The 16,158-nt window shown below is 41.0% G+C and overlaps 1 protein-coding gene across 1 annotated transcript in view; it reads right to left on the reverse strand.

Annotated features, from left to right (window-relative positions):
* Nucleotides 1-2,909: 2,909 nt before the first annotated feature.
* Nucleotides 2,910-16,158, reverse strand: part of ENTPD5 (ectonucleoside triphosphate diphosphohydrolase 5) — a 17,186-nt gene continuing 3,937 nt past the window's right edge. The window contains exons 3-15 of the mRNA XM_009993874.1: nt 15,866-16,143; nt 15,185-15,264; nt 13,090-13,233; nt 12,661-12,736; nt 11,595-11,630; nt 10,667-10,755; nt 8,595-8,674; nt 6,988-7,049; nt 6,168-6,269; nt 5,164-5,304; nt 4,760-4,816; nt 3,181-3,296; nt 2,910-2,996 (exon numbers count right to left, since the gene is read on the reverse strand). Coding sequence (XP_009992176.1) covers nt 2,910-2,996; nt 3,181-3,296; nt 4,760-4,816; nt 5,164-5,304; nt 6,168-6,269; nt 6,988-7,049; nt 8,595-8,674; nt 10,667-10,755; nt 11,595-11,630; nt 12,661-12,736; nt 13,090-13,233; nt 15,185-15,264; nt 15,866-16,143 — 1,348 coding nt within the window. The remainder of the gene's footprint in view (nt 2,997-3,180; nt 3,297-4,759; nt 4,817-5,163; nt 5,305-6,167; nt 6,270-6,987; nt 7,050-8,594; nt 8,675-10,666; nt 10,756-11,594; nt 11,631-12,660; nt 12,737-13,089; nt 13,234-15,184; nt 15,265-15,865; nt 16,144-16,158) is intronic.

Consider the following 16,158-nt stretch of genomic DNA (forward strand, 5'->3'; position numbering starts at 1 on the left):
ATCCTCCCTTCAGACAAAACCAAACCCTTAAGTACTCCCCAGGGCTAGCATCTGTACGGCTGGTGGATGAGCTGCTGCTGCTGCTTCCTTACCCCACCTTCCCTTTCTGTTTTAAATACAGCCTCAGTCCATATGGCTCTTAGCCCCAAGATCTAATATGAGTTTGTCATAGCACTGGCTCAGACTGAAAGACAACGTTTTGGATTAGATTAGCTAGTAACCACTGCATACAACTTGGTCTCCAAGAACACAAAAGTGAATACAATTGTTCACTGAAGACAAAATGAATGCATTTGCAGTCACCTTCTTATGCAGACCAGACCATATCCTAAGTTTTGCCAAACACTAGGAAGGGGAATAAGAAATGTTTGTGCTAGAGAAGAGGCCAGCCTCCAGGCTGCCTCCACAACCACTTTCTTCATGTTTCAAGAGAAGCTTGTAGTGAGGGAGGAAGAGAACTTTGGTGTGACACAGGAATTTTCCACAACAGATCTCAAAACAGATTCTGGTAAGGAGTACAGACAGGATGAGCATTTTATATTTCAAAGAAAAAGCCTGAATTTATGGCAAGGTATCAGTGGTGGGACAAGCATGGGGTAGCTCCATCCCCAGCCCTTGGACTCCTGTTGCTGACAGAACTTGTTCAGTCAAAAGCACACCTTGCACCCTAGTGCCATAAAACCTGAGATAGGAGAAGGGAGTAGCTTAATCAGCCACAATAAAACTTGTGCTGCTGACTAGAGGAAGTGGACTAATGTTCACAGTAAGGCAAATTTCTGTCTCCAACCTGTTAGTGAGTGTATGAGTAAGTTACTTCCTCCCCTTGCTGGGAATCACTAGTTTATTTTCAAATCCATTTGCAGAGAAGGTAACACGAGGGCAGTCTTTGGTTTTACAGAAGTGGGAAAGGTGTGTTACACAAATAGGCAAATGCAAATGCCTGACACAAGTGTTCATCACAGGAGATCAGTGGATAAAAGCTCCCCTTAGTCACATGCGTAATACTTCTCTGTTCCTACGACTGGGGTAAATTAATCTTTATCTTACACATTCCATGGTGAGCAGAAGATAGTGAATTTTTACTATATAGGAGCAAACAGAAGAGCTAGCTGCCAAGTGTTCACAGGGTGCAAAAATTATAGCTGTTCCTATCGAGCACAATGCAAGGTCTGCACTCAGAGCTTCAAGGTATTCCAAACAATCTTCATGTTCCCTACAGCCAATTAAACAGGAAATCCGGGATCCTACAGCCCAGCTTTCTAGCCTGACAAGAAGATTTATTTAAAATAATTGACCTTTTATCGCTTCTGTGTGTTTGGTGTGAAAAAGATGGCAAGATTCACTTTAAATTGTTATTCAAATAGCTTCATGCTATCCTGACAGAAGTCTTGGGCTTCCTAAGCAGCTGCAACCCCTTCATTGGAAGCACTGTTCCTAAAGCACTGCTGTATGTATTAAAAACAATTTCAGAGTGATGCAGGGCTGCAACACGTTTTGTGGGTCCAGCTCCACTATAATAAAAAGAAATTCAGTTTAAAATGATTTAAAATGGACAAGTCAACAAGGGATAAGAAAGCAAACCTATTTCTGCTCTTGTTTCTTGATGCTAAATCTACTCTTATTTTCATATACTAAACAACTTAAAAAAACAACCTGTTTCACCACAGATCTGCATTCAGGAGGTTCCTGAGGAGACTGCAGGAAGTGGTAAGCTCAAACTTTCAGCTAGGAAACCACACCTTAAAGCTCTGACAAAATGGACTGTGCTGTTCTAAGAGCTTGCTGGCCCCACAGGTCTCCCAGGCTCTGCAATGCGTATTTTCCTTGTGCTTGCACTGGACTTGACTCTGGTGAGCAGATTTAACTAACATTTGGTGCCTGAACTGGTTCACCGAAGAACCTGAGGAGCACCAGCATCAGAAGAAAGAAGGTTGTGGGAATGCCTTGCTGAGTGCAGAGAAACAGAACTGCCTCTCATGGCAAATGAGCTATCAGATCAGCCATTTCATCTGACTGCACCCTTCATGTCCTTGTGGGTGTAATGTGACGAGCAGCTCTTCTGGCAGTAGAATTTAAATAGCTGGCACTGCTGCCTAGTTGTGCCACCACAACTATGTGTTACGACTACCTGCTAAATGAATCAAGTTACCAGGTCTGGTACCCACATATATGGTGTAACTGCACAGACTTTTAAAGGGCAGCAGGCCAGTGAGGGTGACCCTGACAGTCAGGGTCACATTCTGCTTAGGAAATTACTGCTTAAGGAAGTGATTGGTAAATTACAACCTATGTTTTAGTGAACACCTTTCCCAGAACCATGCCCAAAGTGTGCTTACAGCAGGCCCTGCTTCTTGAAAGAGTGGAGTTTTCTTGCAAGAGTGGAGTCTTCTTGCAGTGTATGAGCTAACAGGTGGGTACTTGGAACACTGAGGCTGGCAGCAACCAGAGTTGTTCACTTTTCTCTGAATGACTGTTGATGCCATCTTCAATTTCTGTACTTAGCATCTCACAAGCAAACGTCAGTTATGTATGTTTAAAATAAAAGGGGGAGGGGAAGTAACGTGCCTGTAGTCTGCCACCACATACCAGCCACTCTGTGCTTCTGGCAAGGGGATGCTACACTAACGTGCTGGTGAAAGCTGGCTTTGAGCCCCCTGTGAATACTCAGCAGGAGTTTAGGCCTTTGAACTTTCAGAAGGCAATTTCTGAATCATTTATGGCAATCACAATTATAAATCATACTGTGGCAAATCATTATACAGGACACTAACCTGAGGTGCAGGTCTGTTCTATAGCTTTGGTCCATGTTCTGCTCTGTGACCAACTCCAGCTGAACAATGTACCTGGAGATACCAGTTTTCTTTCTCAGCTTTTTAGAAAAATGCTGAAGTCCACAAGAATGTCACAGCTCAATAGGTTAATCCCAGGGACTGCAGTAGGTAAAAGGTAGCACCCAAAGTCCAGCTTGTCTCTATGTTGTTCACTTTCTTTGTTAACTGTAAAGAAAAAGTAGAAGTTGTTCCCAACAGTTCTCTAGATTCTTATGTTGCACAGATGACAGCAACTACATTTAAAGACCCTGGAAAGCCTCAGTGGACAACTATCCCGATGTATGAGCTAATGCATGTTGATTCATAAGAGAAATTTGGAAGCTGGCTTTGAGATTTAACTTTTTCTCACCTGTAAGAGCGTGTTGTCCCTAAATCCAAAACCTTCCTTTAGTAAAGCAGTGATGTAAGTGAGATCCATGCAGAGGAAAGGACTGGCTGAGTTGTACCTCTCCATGTTATCACAGACTAGAAAAGGAAGGGAAAAAGGGATCTCAGCAAAATAAAGGAGCTTTTATCTACATTATACATTTGCACTGAGCTCAAGCCAGACCCCACTAAACAAAGCCACCGACATAACATATGACATATGGTACATGTTACACAGCTGTCCTATAATACTGAAGAATAAACCATATAGTACTGCTACTTTCTGCTAACTCCATCATAAGTACACCTTCTATTACAGCAACATAATCCACATAGCTCTTCTGAAGACTGAATCTCTGCTCAACTGGTAACTAGCATGGAGGTGGTTATTACTCGGTCTTTCAAGAAGACAGTATCCTTTGTCTTTCCTTGTTCAGTCTCCAAGGATGACTCCAGGAATGGACTCCACCTTCCAGGCTGTCAGCTGCTTTTACTTTTTTTTTTTTTTTTCTCCAACCACACATATCCAAGGACATGGAAGATGCTCAAACAACCCTTCCCTCACTGCAGCTAAGTCTAGATTCCACAGAAAAGATGACAGTGACTAGTAAGTGGATTGACCCTAAGCATTGTCTTCTGGGCCTACTGTTACTGCCCTGGCCTATAAGCATTAAGAGCAGAGTTAACTTCTTTATAGAGACTGATAAGCAGAATCTTCCTACTGTTGAAATGAGAAAGAGGAGCATTAATTTAGGATCACAGAATTAATCTCCTGATGCTCTAAAGCTAAATAAGTGGTTTGAGCTACATCTTTGCTGCATCTTTGGAAACAAGCTCTTTCACTATCCAGGAAAACAAAACAAAACCAAACCACTCAAACTTTAGAGCTGCATCCCTCTATTCCGAAACCATCTGAGTTTCTAGGGAGATTAAGTTTAAGCGAAAAATCTTTAGAATTTAAGTCCTATTTTAGAAAAATGTCGGTCCTGAACTACATAACTAAGCACTGTCTGATGACAAGTACGGTCTAATAATCATCTCTAGGAGGATTACAATTCAGTGGCAAAATCTTACTCTGTAAGCTGAAGTTATAGCTATCAGTAGCATGGCAAGGTGGGTGCTCTTTTTCACAGCAGGATATATAAAACTAAAACAAACATTCAGGAAAAAAGTCAGGGGGAGGGACAGGAATGCACAAGAGGCTGTCAGACTTAACCTCTGCTCTCTCCCTCCATTTTGCTAGACGTTAAAAAGGTTCTAAGGTGACAGGTTTACAGAAGTCAGCACTCTTAAACTCAAGAGAATTTGAGAAGGAGATTTCTATACAACACATTCACTTTCTTTTGTACTGACATTTACAAATTATCTCCCCACTCTAGTGGATAAAACATCAGTACTTCCTTCTGCAACAGCTTTTATTAGCCAACACCTGTAACTAACTAAAGTGACACAGAAGACATGGGTGGAATAAAGGTTAAACAACCCTTTTTTAAAATGTCAAACTCTCTCATATTCTTGTTATTTCTCACCCCCACCAGTTTCCCAAGTCTCATGACTATTACCTTCTTTGGCTTTTCTTTCAAAATCTTTCACTTCCAGAACACCTCCTTGTTCATAATCTGAAAAGGAAGAGGTGAGAAAACATCATCACAGACCTAAAAACATTTATGTTCAATATCTAAGTTGACCCTGGAGAGCAAATTGATGATGCTGGACTAGGAGTAAGATCTCTTGGTCACAGAGAACAGAGCTACAAGTATAACTGGAGCTTGGAGCATGACTCTCATCTGCTGAACTCTGAACATCAAACTACACGGACAGATACACATTTATTTCCTGAAGGCATTTTGTGTATTTCCTCTTTCTCAACTCTGCTCCTTTTCCTGCTCCCCATGACTCCAGGGTTCCTCTGTCTATCTTCTGGTTGACATGCTCATATGTAGTATATTATCTCAAACCAATTTACCAATCAGGTTGGTGTCAACTGCGCGATCATAGTAATAGGAGAAAGCATAGAAGGAACTTCCACGAATCTCATTTGGTTGGTGCAGTTTCCCTTTGACAACGTTGAGTACTTCCAAGTAGCAAGGCTTGAATCCTGTTTCTCCTGTCAGGACAAACACAGATAGGGTGAGCCAAAGAGGGGTGGTGCAGGAGATGGAAGAATCAGTGGCACTAGGATGAAAAAGGGATGAAGCAAAGATTAAAGCATCAGAACAGGCAAGAACAGCTTACATATCCCTTCTGTGGTCCAGCAGGGCACCTGCATGTAGGCAAGGACTCTAGATCACCATCATCAAGTGGAACTAGTCAGAGCAGATCATAGCAGTACCTGAAAGGTATGCTGAGCAAACTAGTGTAGATGCATGAAAAGCTTCCTCCACATCAGGCCCAGCGTTATGCCCTATGCTCAGCAGAGTCTCATTTACATTTGCTGCCACCTGCTAGATAAAACCTTACTTTCCCTCCCCATCCCACAATCATTTTATCAACCAACTCCACACGCACCAAATCTGCAACTCAACTCTCATGTTTCCTGTTGTAAAGCAACGTAACATCAGTCACCAAAAGATCGGTTCTAGTCGCTGATGGCAGCAGCTTCACCCTCTGTATTCAGCATTAGGGATATTATGCAATAGTTCCACAAGCAAGGTACACTTTGACCTACCAGTTATTGTACCCTAGTACAACCTGAGTTTTTGCACTTAGCTCAAGACCGCAGAAAAAAACTCCTATTTGGACAAGTAACTTAATGTTTTCTACAATAGTAAGAGATCACAGCAAGAATATGGTGAGTACAGGCCAGCTGTGCCTAAAGCTTCAGATTTTTCTTTGTCAAAAGTCCCCATCTGTGATTGGACAGGTATACTCTGTAACCTAAGGTAACTGATGGGAGTGTTTTCCAGGGAAAAACTCAGTTTCTGGAGACAAGACTTATCTTACACGAAGCAGCAAGCCTCCTTAGTTTACCTTCTTTGTTGCCACCATACTGGTATTTTACTCCCCCAAAGTGCCACTCTGCCTCCAGCTGCTTTGGCAAACAAGAACTGCGGAACATTTGTCCATCCACAGCTGGAATGAAACCAGAGGGTAGAGTCAGAACATGGTTATTGATCAATATGTAGAACCAGAAAAAGGTGAAAGATTGAGTACATTCCAGTAATTAACACAAGTCCTTCTAGCTGACAAGTAAGAAGGTGGCAAGACCCCAGGTCCAGGCTGGAAACCAGACAAAAGGCCCAAGGTCTGGGCATGAAGAATGGAAGGACTTAAGGTCAGAGACTGGAGAGGACCCAGAAAGGTGAGTATGCATTCTGGTTAGCAAGTGAGAGCATGTGCAATATGCTTGTGGACTTCAAGCTGGACTAGTCAGTGAACACAACAGGAGGCCTGGGGGAACCTGGCAGGCCAGGCAGACACCAGAGACCTCCAAAGTGCGTTTGGCCTAAGCAGCAGTCCTTCAGAAAAGTATCTACTCATGCTGCTTGTGTTTCTGTGGATTCTTGTAAAGCTGTTTGTGGTTGATCATGTCTATACTTTGCTTCGTGTGTGCATTTCTGGAATTTGCACTTGGTCTCACTGCTGGTTGAACCTGGAATCAGGGAAAAGCAGCTGTCTCACAGGACACCTCCTTAACAACTGGTAGCCTGTTTCCAGACAGATCTATAGCAGTGAAAACACAGAAAGGCACGAGATACAGAAGTGAAGAAAAGGGCAACGGGCTGCTGACACAAAACTAAGTCTAACAATCTCTTAAAAAAATCTTGGATGTTTTATTGTGTGAACGTACCTTCCATATCCAAAGCTCCAAGTATTGCTAATCTGGCAGCTTTTAGTCCAAACCCCAAATAGCTGCAAACAACAAAGACAGGCATTATATTTTTTTAATTCTTGCACATCTGGGATGCTTCACCCATAGCCTCTTCCTAAATCCTGGAACATCCCAATAAAATTTCCTTCCTCTGCTTCCCACAAATCTCCCTTCTCTAAAACAGAGAGTTCCATTTGCAAGAACAATTTGAAATACCAAAAGAGTTACACAAACTCAAGAATTGCAAAGAGCTGTAAAATGGGTAAATGTAATACTACAAAAAGTGGATAGAAATGTTGCATCAGCTCTACAAGATGTTAATGAAAAGCAAAAATGCACAGCCTTAAAAACAAGGGAGAAGGAAGGTATGTCAGGAGTGCATGGGGAACAGGATGGCCACTCTTCTGTCACACATACAAGACTATGCACTCTTAGGGCAGAACTGATAGGGAACTGCAGAACCTCCAACTAAACAGGAGCTGTGCTTTTGTGTGAAAGTCAGCACTGTTTGACTCCACAGACTATCACGATACTCATTACAAACTAGGACATGCCCAACATTTGTAAGAACATCATCACGTGCTGCTGGCTTCAGCAACACAGATAGATTAAAAACCTATTAGCCTTTCATTTCTATCCCTATATTTGGCTACTTAGCCATGACCTTTAGTCATGTCAATACAAATATTTACAGAATAATCACAGTTAAACTAACCTCCAGCTTCCTCTTTTTTTAGATGATTTTCAATTCTAATTATTTTAACTGATCTAGTGGACTGTATTGGTGAATACAGCAATCAGTTACACTAGAAATTGTAAGCAGTAGGAGAGGAGGACTATCAAACCAGCTTTACTGTCAAGTAAGCCTAACCTATAACTGACTGAGATGATAGTTTTCACCTCACTAGTCATGAGTTGAGACCAACTCTCTATTATACATGGTCACGTTCTCATTGGACTCCAAGTCATGCAGGTAAACTTTCTGTATTTCACTGCAGACATCTCAAACTTGTTAGCTTGATGCAGCAAGCACAATTGTGTTATTCCAGGCCAAGTATCCCTTCCAGCTGGTTCAAGAATTTGTTGTGCTCCGTGGTCTGTATCAGCTGCCTGTAGCTGTCTCTCTTCAGTTTACATCAGTATAGATACTACTTTTTGTCCAGGTGCTGAAGAGATGTGCCATTGCAAACTAAGAAGAAAAAAGTCTCAGGAAGGTCCTCTTTCCAAATCTATGACCAGGTTCAGTTCTGACTAGCAGCACAATATCTGCCTTTCTGCTTGGTCCAGAATATTTGGCCTGAGTCCAGTAATAAGAATTCTTCTCCTTAAATACAGCAACTCATAATGTTTCCTTTTCATTTGACAGACTAATATTCCCTCACCGTGCTATTAACCATGAAACTGGAATGTTTCCAATCAACTAATGTCATGCTCCACTTCAACTAATGTTTCAAGCAGATAAGAAAACTAGTAAAAAAAGCTGTGGTCCCAACAGCTGGTAATGGGATGACATGGCCATTTGTGGTTAGCTCAGGGGCTGCAGAAAGACTGATTTCCCCAAAGACAGCTGCCTCTTTGCTCCTCACCTGTGGGTGTAGAGCTTGTAGGTGCTATTAAACATTTCAAATGAGGTAAGAAAATCTCCAGGGGCTTCCTTCAAAGTTTCCTAAAAATTAAGCAAAAGAAGAAATATTTTAGTTTGTATTAGGCAATAAAAACCAACCAACTTTGATGTACTATTACAGATATACCCATAAAGTTTACTGCAGTGCCATCTAATCTGCTTTGAAAACAAAGACCAGTTTTCTAATGGTGGCCCATGAGGTAGTATCTGCAGCATTTAACACCAGGTTCCTCCTCTTTGTGTATAATATATAATAAGGGAGCTCAACAGATAAGGGTGAAAATATTTTGCAATTCAGAATACCTGAATTTTTCAGAGTACTTACATGGTAGTTTGTATATACAGAGTCCCCAATGAAATAGCACTAGTAGTGCTATGAACATTTACAAATCAGAATAGACAGTTCAGGAACTCAGAAGAATTAAAAATGCAAATGATAGGCCACATTTTCAACATGTTAAATGTCATGCTGATACTCAAGGAAACACTGTGACCACTTACTCCCAGACTTGGAGCTGCTTTACCTCCTGCACTCCTTAAGTGCTTTCCTCTAAATTAACCTCTTGTCTCACCTCTTCTTTTTTTCCTTCCACAGTCTTCCCTCTGTGTACACCTCTACTCCACTGGTACTCAGTCCTTACTTTCTTGCCAGACTGTCATATTCTTGTAAACCTGAATCACTTTAGGGGTCATTAACTGTTCCAATATTTCCCGTCCCTCAATCCCAGTTTCTGTCTTTCCTCTACTAGTGACCTCATTCTCCCATCCCTTCTTGTCCCTGTGCATTCATATCAGACACTCTTTGTTAACTCTGGGCAAAGCAGCATAACCTCAGAGAGGACTGATGCTGCAAAGTCCCTGTAGTTACCCTTCAAGTAACTAGCAAAAAAACACCAAATAGATCTGGAATTGTAGAGTCCCAGACAGAAGCCTGCTCAAAGCTGAAAGGTCCTGGTCAGCAGCAAACCCTCGGGGCCTTTTCCTGCAAGGTTCTAAGGAAAAGTTTGTATCCTGACCTGCAGTTTAGCCTACTTCACAGCTCTGTTATTCCCCAAAACCCTGACATACAACACCCTTTCCTGTTGGTCCAGTGCCCACTTCAGCAGGTGTTATCAACACAAAACAGAGGGCGAGTCCAGAGCACTTCAGGCTTTGCTCAACAGGATAAGGTTGTACATCATGTTTCAACATGACCCACCATTGCACAATTAAAATACCCTGACATGGAAACCATGTGTTATGTGGTTGCCAAACACCCTTTCAGAATCTCTATTTCTGTAAACAAAAAACGTTCAACAAAGGGCTTCTTCAGAAAGTGGGACAAAACCAACTTCACAAGATCAAGTGAGTATCAAGAATGCTGTAGTGCCCTTCAAAATACCCTTGTAATTTCCCCATGCAATATTTAGACTTGGGCTGCAGTTCAAACCATTTCTACAGAATTCCTGACAAATCCAGCAGAGATGGACTGAGAGCCAGAGAGAAATTCTCAAAGAAAATGAGAATAAACTGAAAACAAGGAGGGATTCACTGAGCTATTATAAAGATGTTTGCTGCATGAGACAGCTTGCTCCACCCACCTCTCCCACCACCCCATAAATTTAGTGAGGATTTGGTAGCAAACTGGAATGGGAAGGAAAAAATAAAAGAAAGGTAACTCAGAGCATACACTAAACTTCTTGTAATACGTCAGATTATACATTATACGTAGTGTTATACATTTCCTGAACACGAAGTAATTATGTGCACTAATGGGGCTTTCCCAGCCTTGGTCTAGAAAACAAAAGCTGTTTCTCTTTGGTTTTACCCATTTGCTTGCTTTCTTTTTTCTGTGTTGTTACCCAAGCTCCTTTGTTTGCAAGCATTTATCAGCCAACTGCTGATGTCACAGGGAACAGCAATACAGATGTTCTGTGCATCACAGCTGTTCTGCTTGTGCCAGTGCTGCCAAAGTAGCATCAGAGAGCACAGCAGCACTCGGGTTTCTCCATGGGCCTTGCAGTCCCACCCCGCACACTTTTAACCACTCCTCACCTCAAATCGTGGCAGAAATGTGATTTGGGTTGAGGCTCCTCCCAAGTCCAGAATCCCAACAGTATGCTGGCTCTGGCCAGACAGCTGCCCTGCAAACAACATCACACTCAGAACAGCCCCGACTGCACAGATGCTAGAACGTGGATATCGCGCGTACGCTAGAGCAACCGAGTTACCACAGGCACACAGGAGGGCTGAGTGGGCCTTCAAAGACAAAACACATCACAGAGAAAAGGTAGACAAGCCGAAGGTATTACAAAAAGATTAACAGGAATTTCTTTGTTGATTCCAATTCCACCTCCAAAGAGACAAAAGCAGATACATCTCTAGATATCCAGCAAAAGCTGGAAGTAGGATACAAAGTGTCTCCTGCAAAAGATTACTTGAGTTCTGTAACCACCAAACTGCTGGGCAAAGGCAGCAGAAGAGGATGGGCAGAATCACCTCTTAAATTTCTCTTCACATAGAGCAGCTTTTTTTGCTTGCTCACATATCTAACATACTGATTTTCTTTTCACTAAATTGCATTCTTAGAACCTCTTACAGCCAGTTGGACTGAAGCACCAGTGCATTCCCTGCAACACCATTTTAGCTGCACAGCTCATTTTGGGATGAAGAACACTATAAAATCTTGTTTCTCACCTTCTAACAGATTAGCAATACCACTGTTAGGGACTAACAAGCCTTCCAGTGCCTCCTAGTCCTGAGGAAATCTCAGCACCTTCTGGATGAAGATGCTTTCTTCTTACTACAGGTGGCTCTCCCCCTGGAACACAGTCTGCCCAAAACAATCCACTGTTTTAGCACTGGTGCTACAGTGGGGAGGAAAAGCAGGACACGGCAACGAAGGCAGAGGAATTTAGGGTAATCACCTCCACAGAAGAGACTCAAGTTCATATTTAGAGAGAAGTTATACAGAATTAACTACCTGTCAAAAAGTTCACAGTGATCCAGGCTAAAATTCCTGTAAAGAGTGAAAAAAAAAAAGTCACTACGGAATATTCTCACAACCTTCTGCCTGCCCTTACCACCACTCCACATCTTATTTATGTACCTAGGAGTCATTACTAACTTAACATAACTGCCCCATACTTCAGAGATTAATTAAAACTTACAATTAAGAGATACAATGCATTACTGACTCATTAAAATCTCATACATTGGGATAGGTAGAACATTTGTAATATCTATGCAATTGTAGCATGCACAAATCATGTCTATTATTCAAACAATATAGAAAGAAGTAATGAGCTGGCATAATGCACAAGTTTCCTTGGGCACTTCTTCCTTACCCAGCATTTCAATTTCAATTCCAATTTCAAAAACTTCATATAGACCACCCTACGTTTTGATGTTGTGGTTTCTGTAATTACACTACAGATATAGAACTGCATTTTGCTAATAATAGTATTCTTTAAATTTATTGCTATATGTTTAATGATCTAATTTTTTAGTACTTGCCAATTACCCTTCATTCTCCTCTAATATTCACAGTTCACAACCTTAACCTGAAAATTGATGAACTCATCAGAATAGATTATTTTTAATGCTGGCATTGCAGAATTTACTGGGCACTTTCCATAATCTTCCTAGGTTTCTATATATCATCATGTAGACTTTCAGAGGTGGACACCTTTTTTTTTTCCACCAGTTCCCAAGAGGAGGTTTCAGCTGGTTAGCCTGCATTATCCTGCACACTTATTTCTGAGATGAGGTTATCTTCTGGAATTGCAGAAGGTTTTGAATGAACTTTCATATAGGAAATTCATAAAACTCTTTTGTGTATTTGCATTTGTTGCCTAACAGATGACCAAGTAATAAACACCTCCCAGGAAAAAGCAGAATTTAATTGTTTCAAACAGGGCTAGAAACTTTCTGTTTTTTCCCCTCAAGGCAGTGACCATTTCTCTTTCCTTCTCATGCCCATAAGACATCTCTCTCTCTCTTTCCCCAACTCCTCTTTACTTGCACTTTTTCCTTCTTCTAAAATGTACCTTCATAAGACCCGTCCATGATGCTAACACTGTCCTCTGGAACAAGAAATGGTGATTCTTCAAAGAGTTCTCTCACCTGAAGAAAGAAATAACTATTAGATTCCTTGGTCTGAAGAGTCTTGTTCTGATGGCGACAGAGGAAGTTTTCTTTTTCACAGCAGTATAAAATAAGACAACATTCTTCTTCTTTCCAGGGCCAGGAAAGAAATAAAAAAGTATTGTAGGTCTCTCTCTCATGCCCTCTATTCCCATCAAGACAGAGGATTTCAAGACCATACAAGAAAGTCTGTGACATCTAGTTTTGTACTAACATGGGATTACACTTTTCAGAGCTGAAAATCTCTTGTGCTAAATGGAATAGAGAACTGAGTCATGAAAGATGAAACAGGGAGAGTAACACTAGTGCTTCACAAAAGGTCTTGGTATTACCTCTAACAGCAGAGCCTGTGCTTTCTCTTCTGACAGCAAGCGCAGACCAGCTGTGGCTTTTAACACTACTGGGGTCTTCTTCCAGAGATGAGGTGGGACAGCATCTACGGCCATGTCCAGCAATCTTTTGACAGATTCAGCACCCTAAATGGAAAAAGTTACTGTTTTTCTGATAGTTTCCTCCTACAGCTCACCAAAATACAGGTCTCCCAACTCCTCATCAGCACTAGTGAAACCAGTATTCAATAGCAGAAGATACCTCACTCACACCCAAGATAAGGGTAAAAACTTTGTTAGATATCTCCTAAGAACCTTAGACAGAATGACTGCATCAGAAGGATGTGTTTATTCAGAGATATATCTTAGGCAAGAGAAATGTCATTGTTTGGGGAAAGTATTATTTGAGAGGATGAAGGGAGGCAAGGGAACTGTCTATCTGAAACCTAGATATCTTGCAGTATGATGAAACTAAAAGGTAAAATTACTGACTAAAGCTGCAAAGGTCAGAAGGAATATCTGTAGATATTCCATAATAAGTACTGTAATTAAAATGCCAACTGTAGAATGGTTACCACGTGATGTACAGGCATCACTGCTGGGCTGTCAAGTTACTTACACGGCTCTAACAATGACAGCTTGGCATTAGCAATAAACATTCCTCTGTGAAATGTCTAGAAATTGATTTGGGGGTGAATTCTTCTCTCTTACCCAACAAACAAGACAATTTAGTGAAATAATGGAACCTCTCATAGAAGTTTAAAAAATCCAAAACCATTCACTTTTCCATAACGTTGCTCATTCAAATTTCTGTAGCAACTGAGCAAACAGAGAAACCTGAAACTCCCCCTATCTTAGCTCAAAGACTGCTAAAGCACACAAGGGTAAGTATCTAATCTACCATTTCTGTGGCACCTCCTTTGGCTGTGAAAGAGCTTACTGGCAGCACAGGGTATCTGGAAAATGGCAGCTCACTTCAGGATTGGCCCCATGTATCACCACAGGATTATTTTAGCTCTCTGCTCTGTTGCCCATTTCTGACTCCTGATCCAATAGTGTGGTATGGAGCAAGAGCACTGTCAATGAATTCACATGCACCCCCATTTGAAAATCAACATGACTGCACCTAACTTCAACTTCTTATTAAAACTGTATTTGTATGTTAATTAATGCATCTGACTGTGAAAGATGAAACCGTCTAATTGTGCTGTGAAAAACTCCATATATAAATGAAACTACAAAAGTCCTGAGGCAGTAGAAGAGTAACTGCCTATACCTAAATCATTATTCAGCTAAAACTGTAATCAAATATTTGAACTGAGAATGACTGGAGCAAGTCCTACTTATCACTGAGCACTGGCTTCAAAGCTGTGATTCCAAAGACAACAGCAAAGAATCAAAACAAATTATTGGAGGTCTGATGACAGAAGCAAGAATACATTTAGAGAAGTATTAAGGCCTGAATTAACCTGTTAAGTGCATCTTTATTCTTGCCCTTCTCTATAAGTTATTAACAAAATATAACTTTTGTAGATACACATGAAAAAATTCAACATTTTTAGGAGTCAGATAAATTAACTCTCTTTGCTTGTCAGCGTAACATGACTAAAAAAGAACCCCCTCAGTCTTAACTCCCTGCTTGTAAACCAAACAAATCAAAACCAAAATATGGCTCTTTAAATGTGACCAGCACTGAAAATCTCAACCAGAAGGAAAATTTGAGAAAATTTTTAGTAAGTGAGACAGGAGTTATATATTCACTTGTATTTGGGGTAGCTACAGGGGAAATAACACTGCATATGGATGCTGCTAGAGCCAAAAATCACTTTGTCTTTGAAATTCTCAAAGGGATATAGTCTGGTTACACATTTAAGCAATTAATTAAGACATTATTGCACTGATGAAATGGGTAAAACAACAGCTCCTATTTCACTGTGTAGAAACTAACTCACAACAGGTTTAGAGAGACAGCAGTAGAACCTTTACATCTTCTTAAACTCTCTGCAATTCCAACTAGTAACACTTGAACTGCTTGGTAGAGTCCAAATGATATTAGTAGAAGCAGGATGAACTCATAGGGAATGAAGAACAGCCTTACCTTTTCAGGCTGATCAGCATAGGCAGAAAGACCTGGCTTCACAGATTCAAAGATTTCCCCTTCCACCTCTGGAAGGTTTTCTGCACAAACAAAAATGTGAGACAGTCAACAACTCTTTTATTTTGCTTGTTTGTTTTGGTTTGGTTTTATTTTGGTTTTCGCTTGTTTGTTTCCTTCAAAATGGTTGCCTGCAACCCCTATTCTTTATTTCCCCTTGTAAACAATACTGTTCACTTTCCAAAACAAACACTGCTCCTTCACTTGAGGAACATATTTAAGATAATGTTGCCCTGGTACCCTCCAAGTTCACAAGCACGTTGTTATAATAAGAAGTATATACATTTAACATTTGTAAACTTGCTATAACATTTGTAAAATTGCTATAGCAATATAGTATGACTGTTGTATAATTTTAATAATTTTTCTTTCTCTTCCTGTTCCCAAGCTAATTGCAAAATATTAATTAAGAGACACACACTTAACTCCTGATTATCTTTGTGTGATTCATCAAACTCACAAACACAGAACAGAGATTACTGTGCTCAAGCACTTGACTGCAAAACCAAACAAGAATGACCACTGCTCCCAGAGCAGGTTTGGTCTAGAAAAAAAAACCCTCTTCAGGGAAGCTGGAACCTGAGCCAGCATTCTCCAAGTGCACAGACTGACACAAGGTCTCACCTGGGCTCTTCTGCACAAAGGTGTAAATGTGAATCCGGGTTCCAGTGCTTCCTGCATCAAACATTATGCCATAAAAAGTGTTAGCTTTGGCATTTATAGGGCACATGTTAGGTGGAAAGAAATCCTGAAACCACATCACTCTGTTTGAATGGGAAAGAACAAAGGACAAACTGGAAAATGCCAGTGCTAGAAGGATGGGAAGTCTGGAAGATGCCATCTTGCCAGGACTCCCTGAGGCAGTCAAGTGTGGATCAGCAATCACGGAGCTGCAGTAGGTTCTGTAGAGGAAAAAA

The sequence above is a fragment of the Chaetura pelagica genome, unplaced genomic scaffold (genome assembly GCF_000747805.2).
Source record: "Chaetura pelagica isolate M959 unplaced genomic scaffold, ChaPel_1.0 scaffold11, whole genome shotgun sequence".
In the NCBI taxonomy this organism is placed as follows: Eukaryota; Metazoa; Chordata; class Aves; order Apodiformes; family Apodidae; genus Chaetura; species Chaetura pelagica.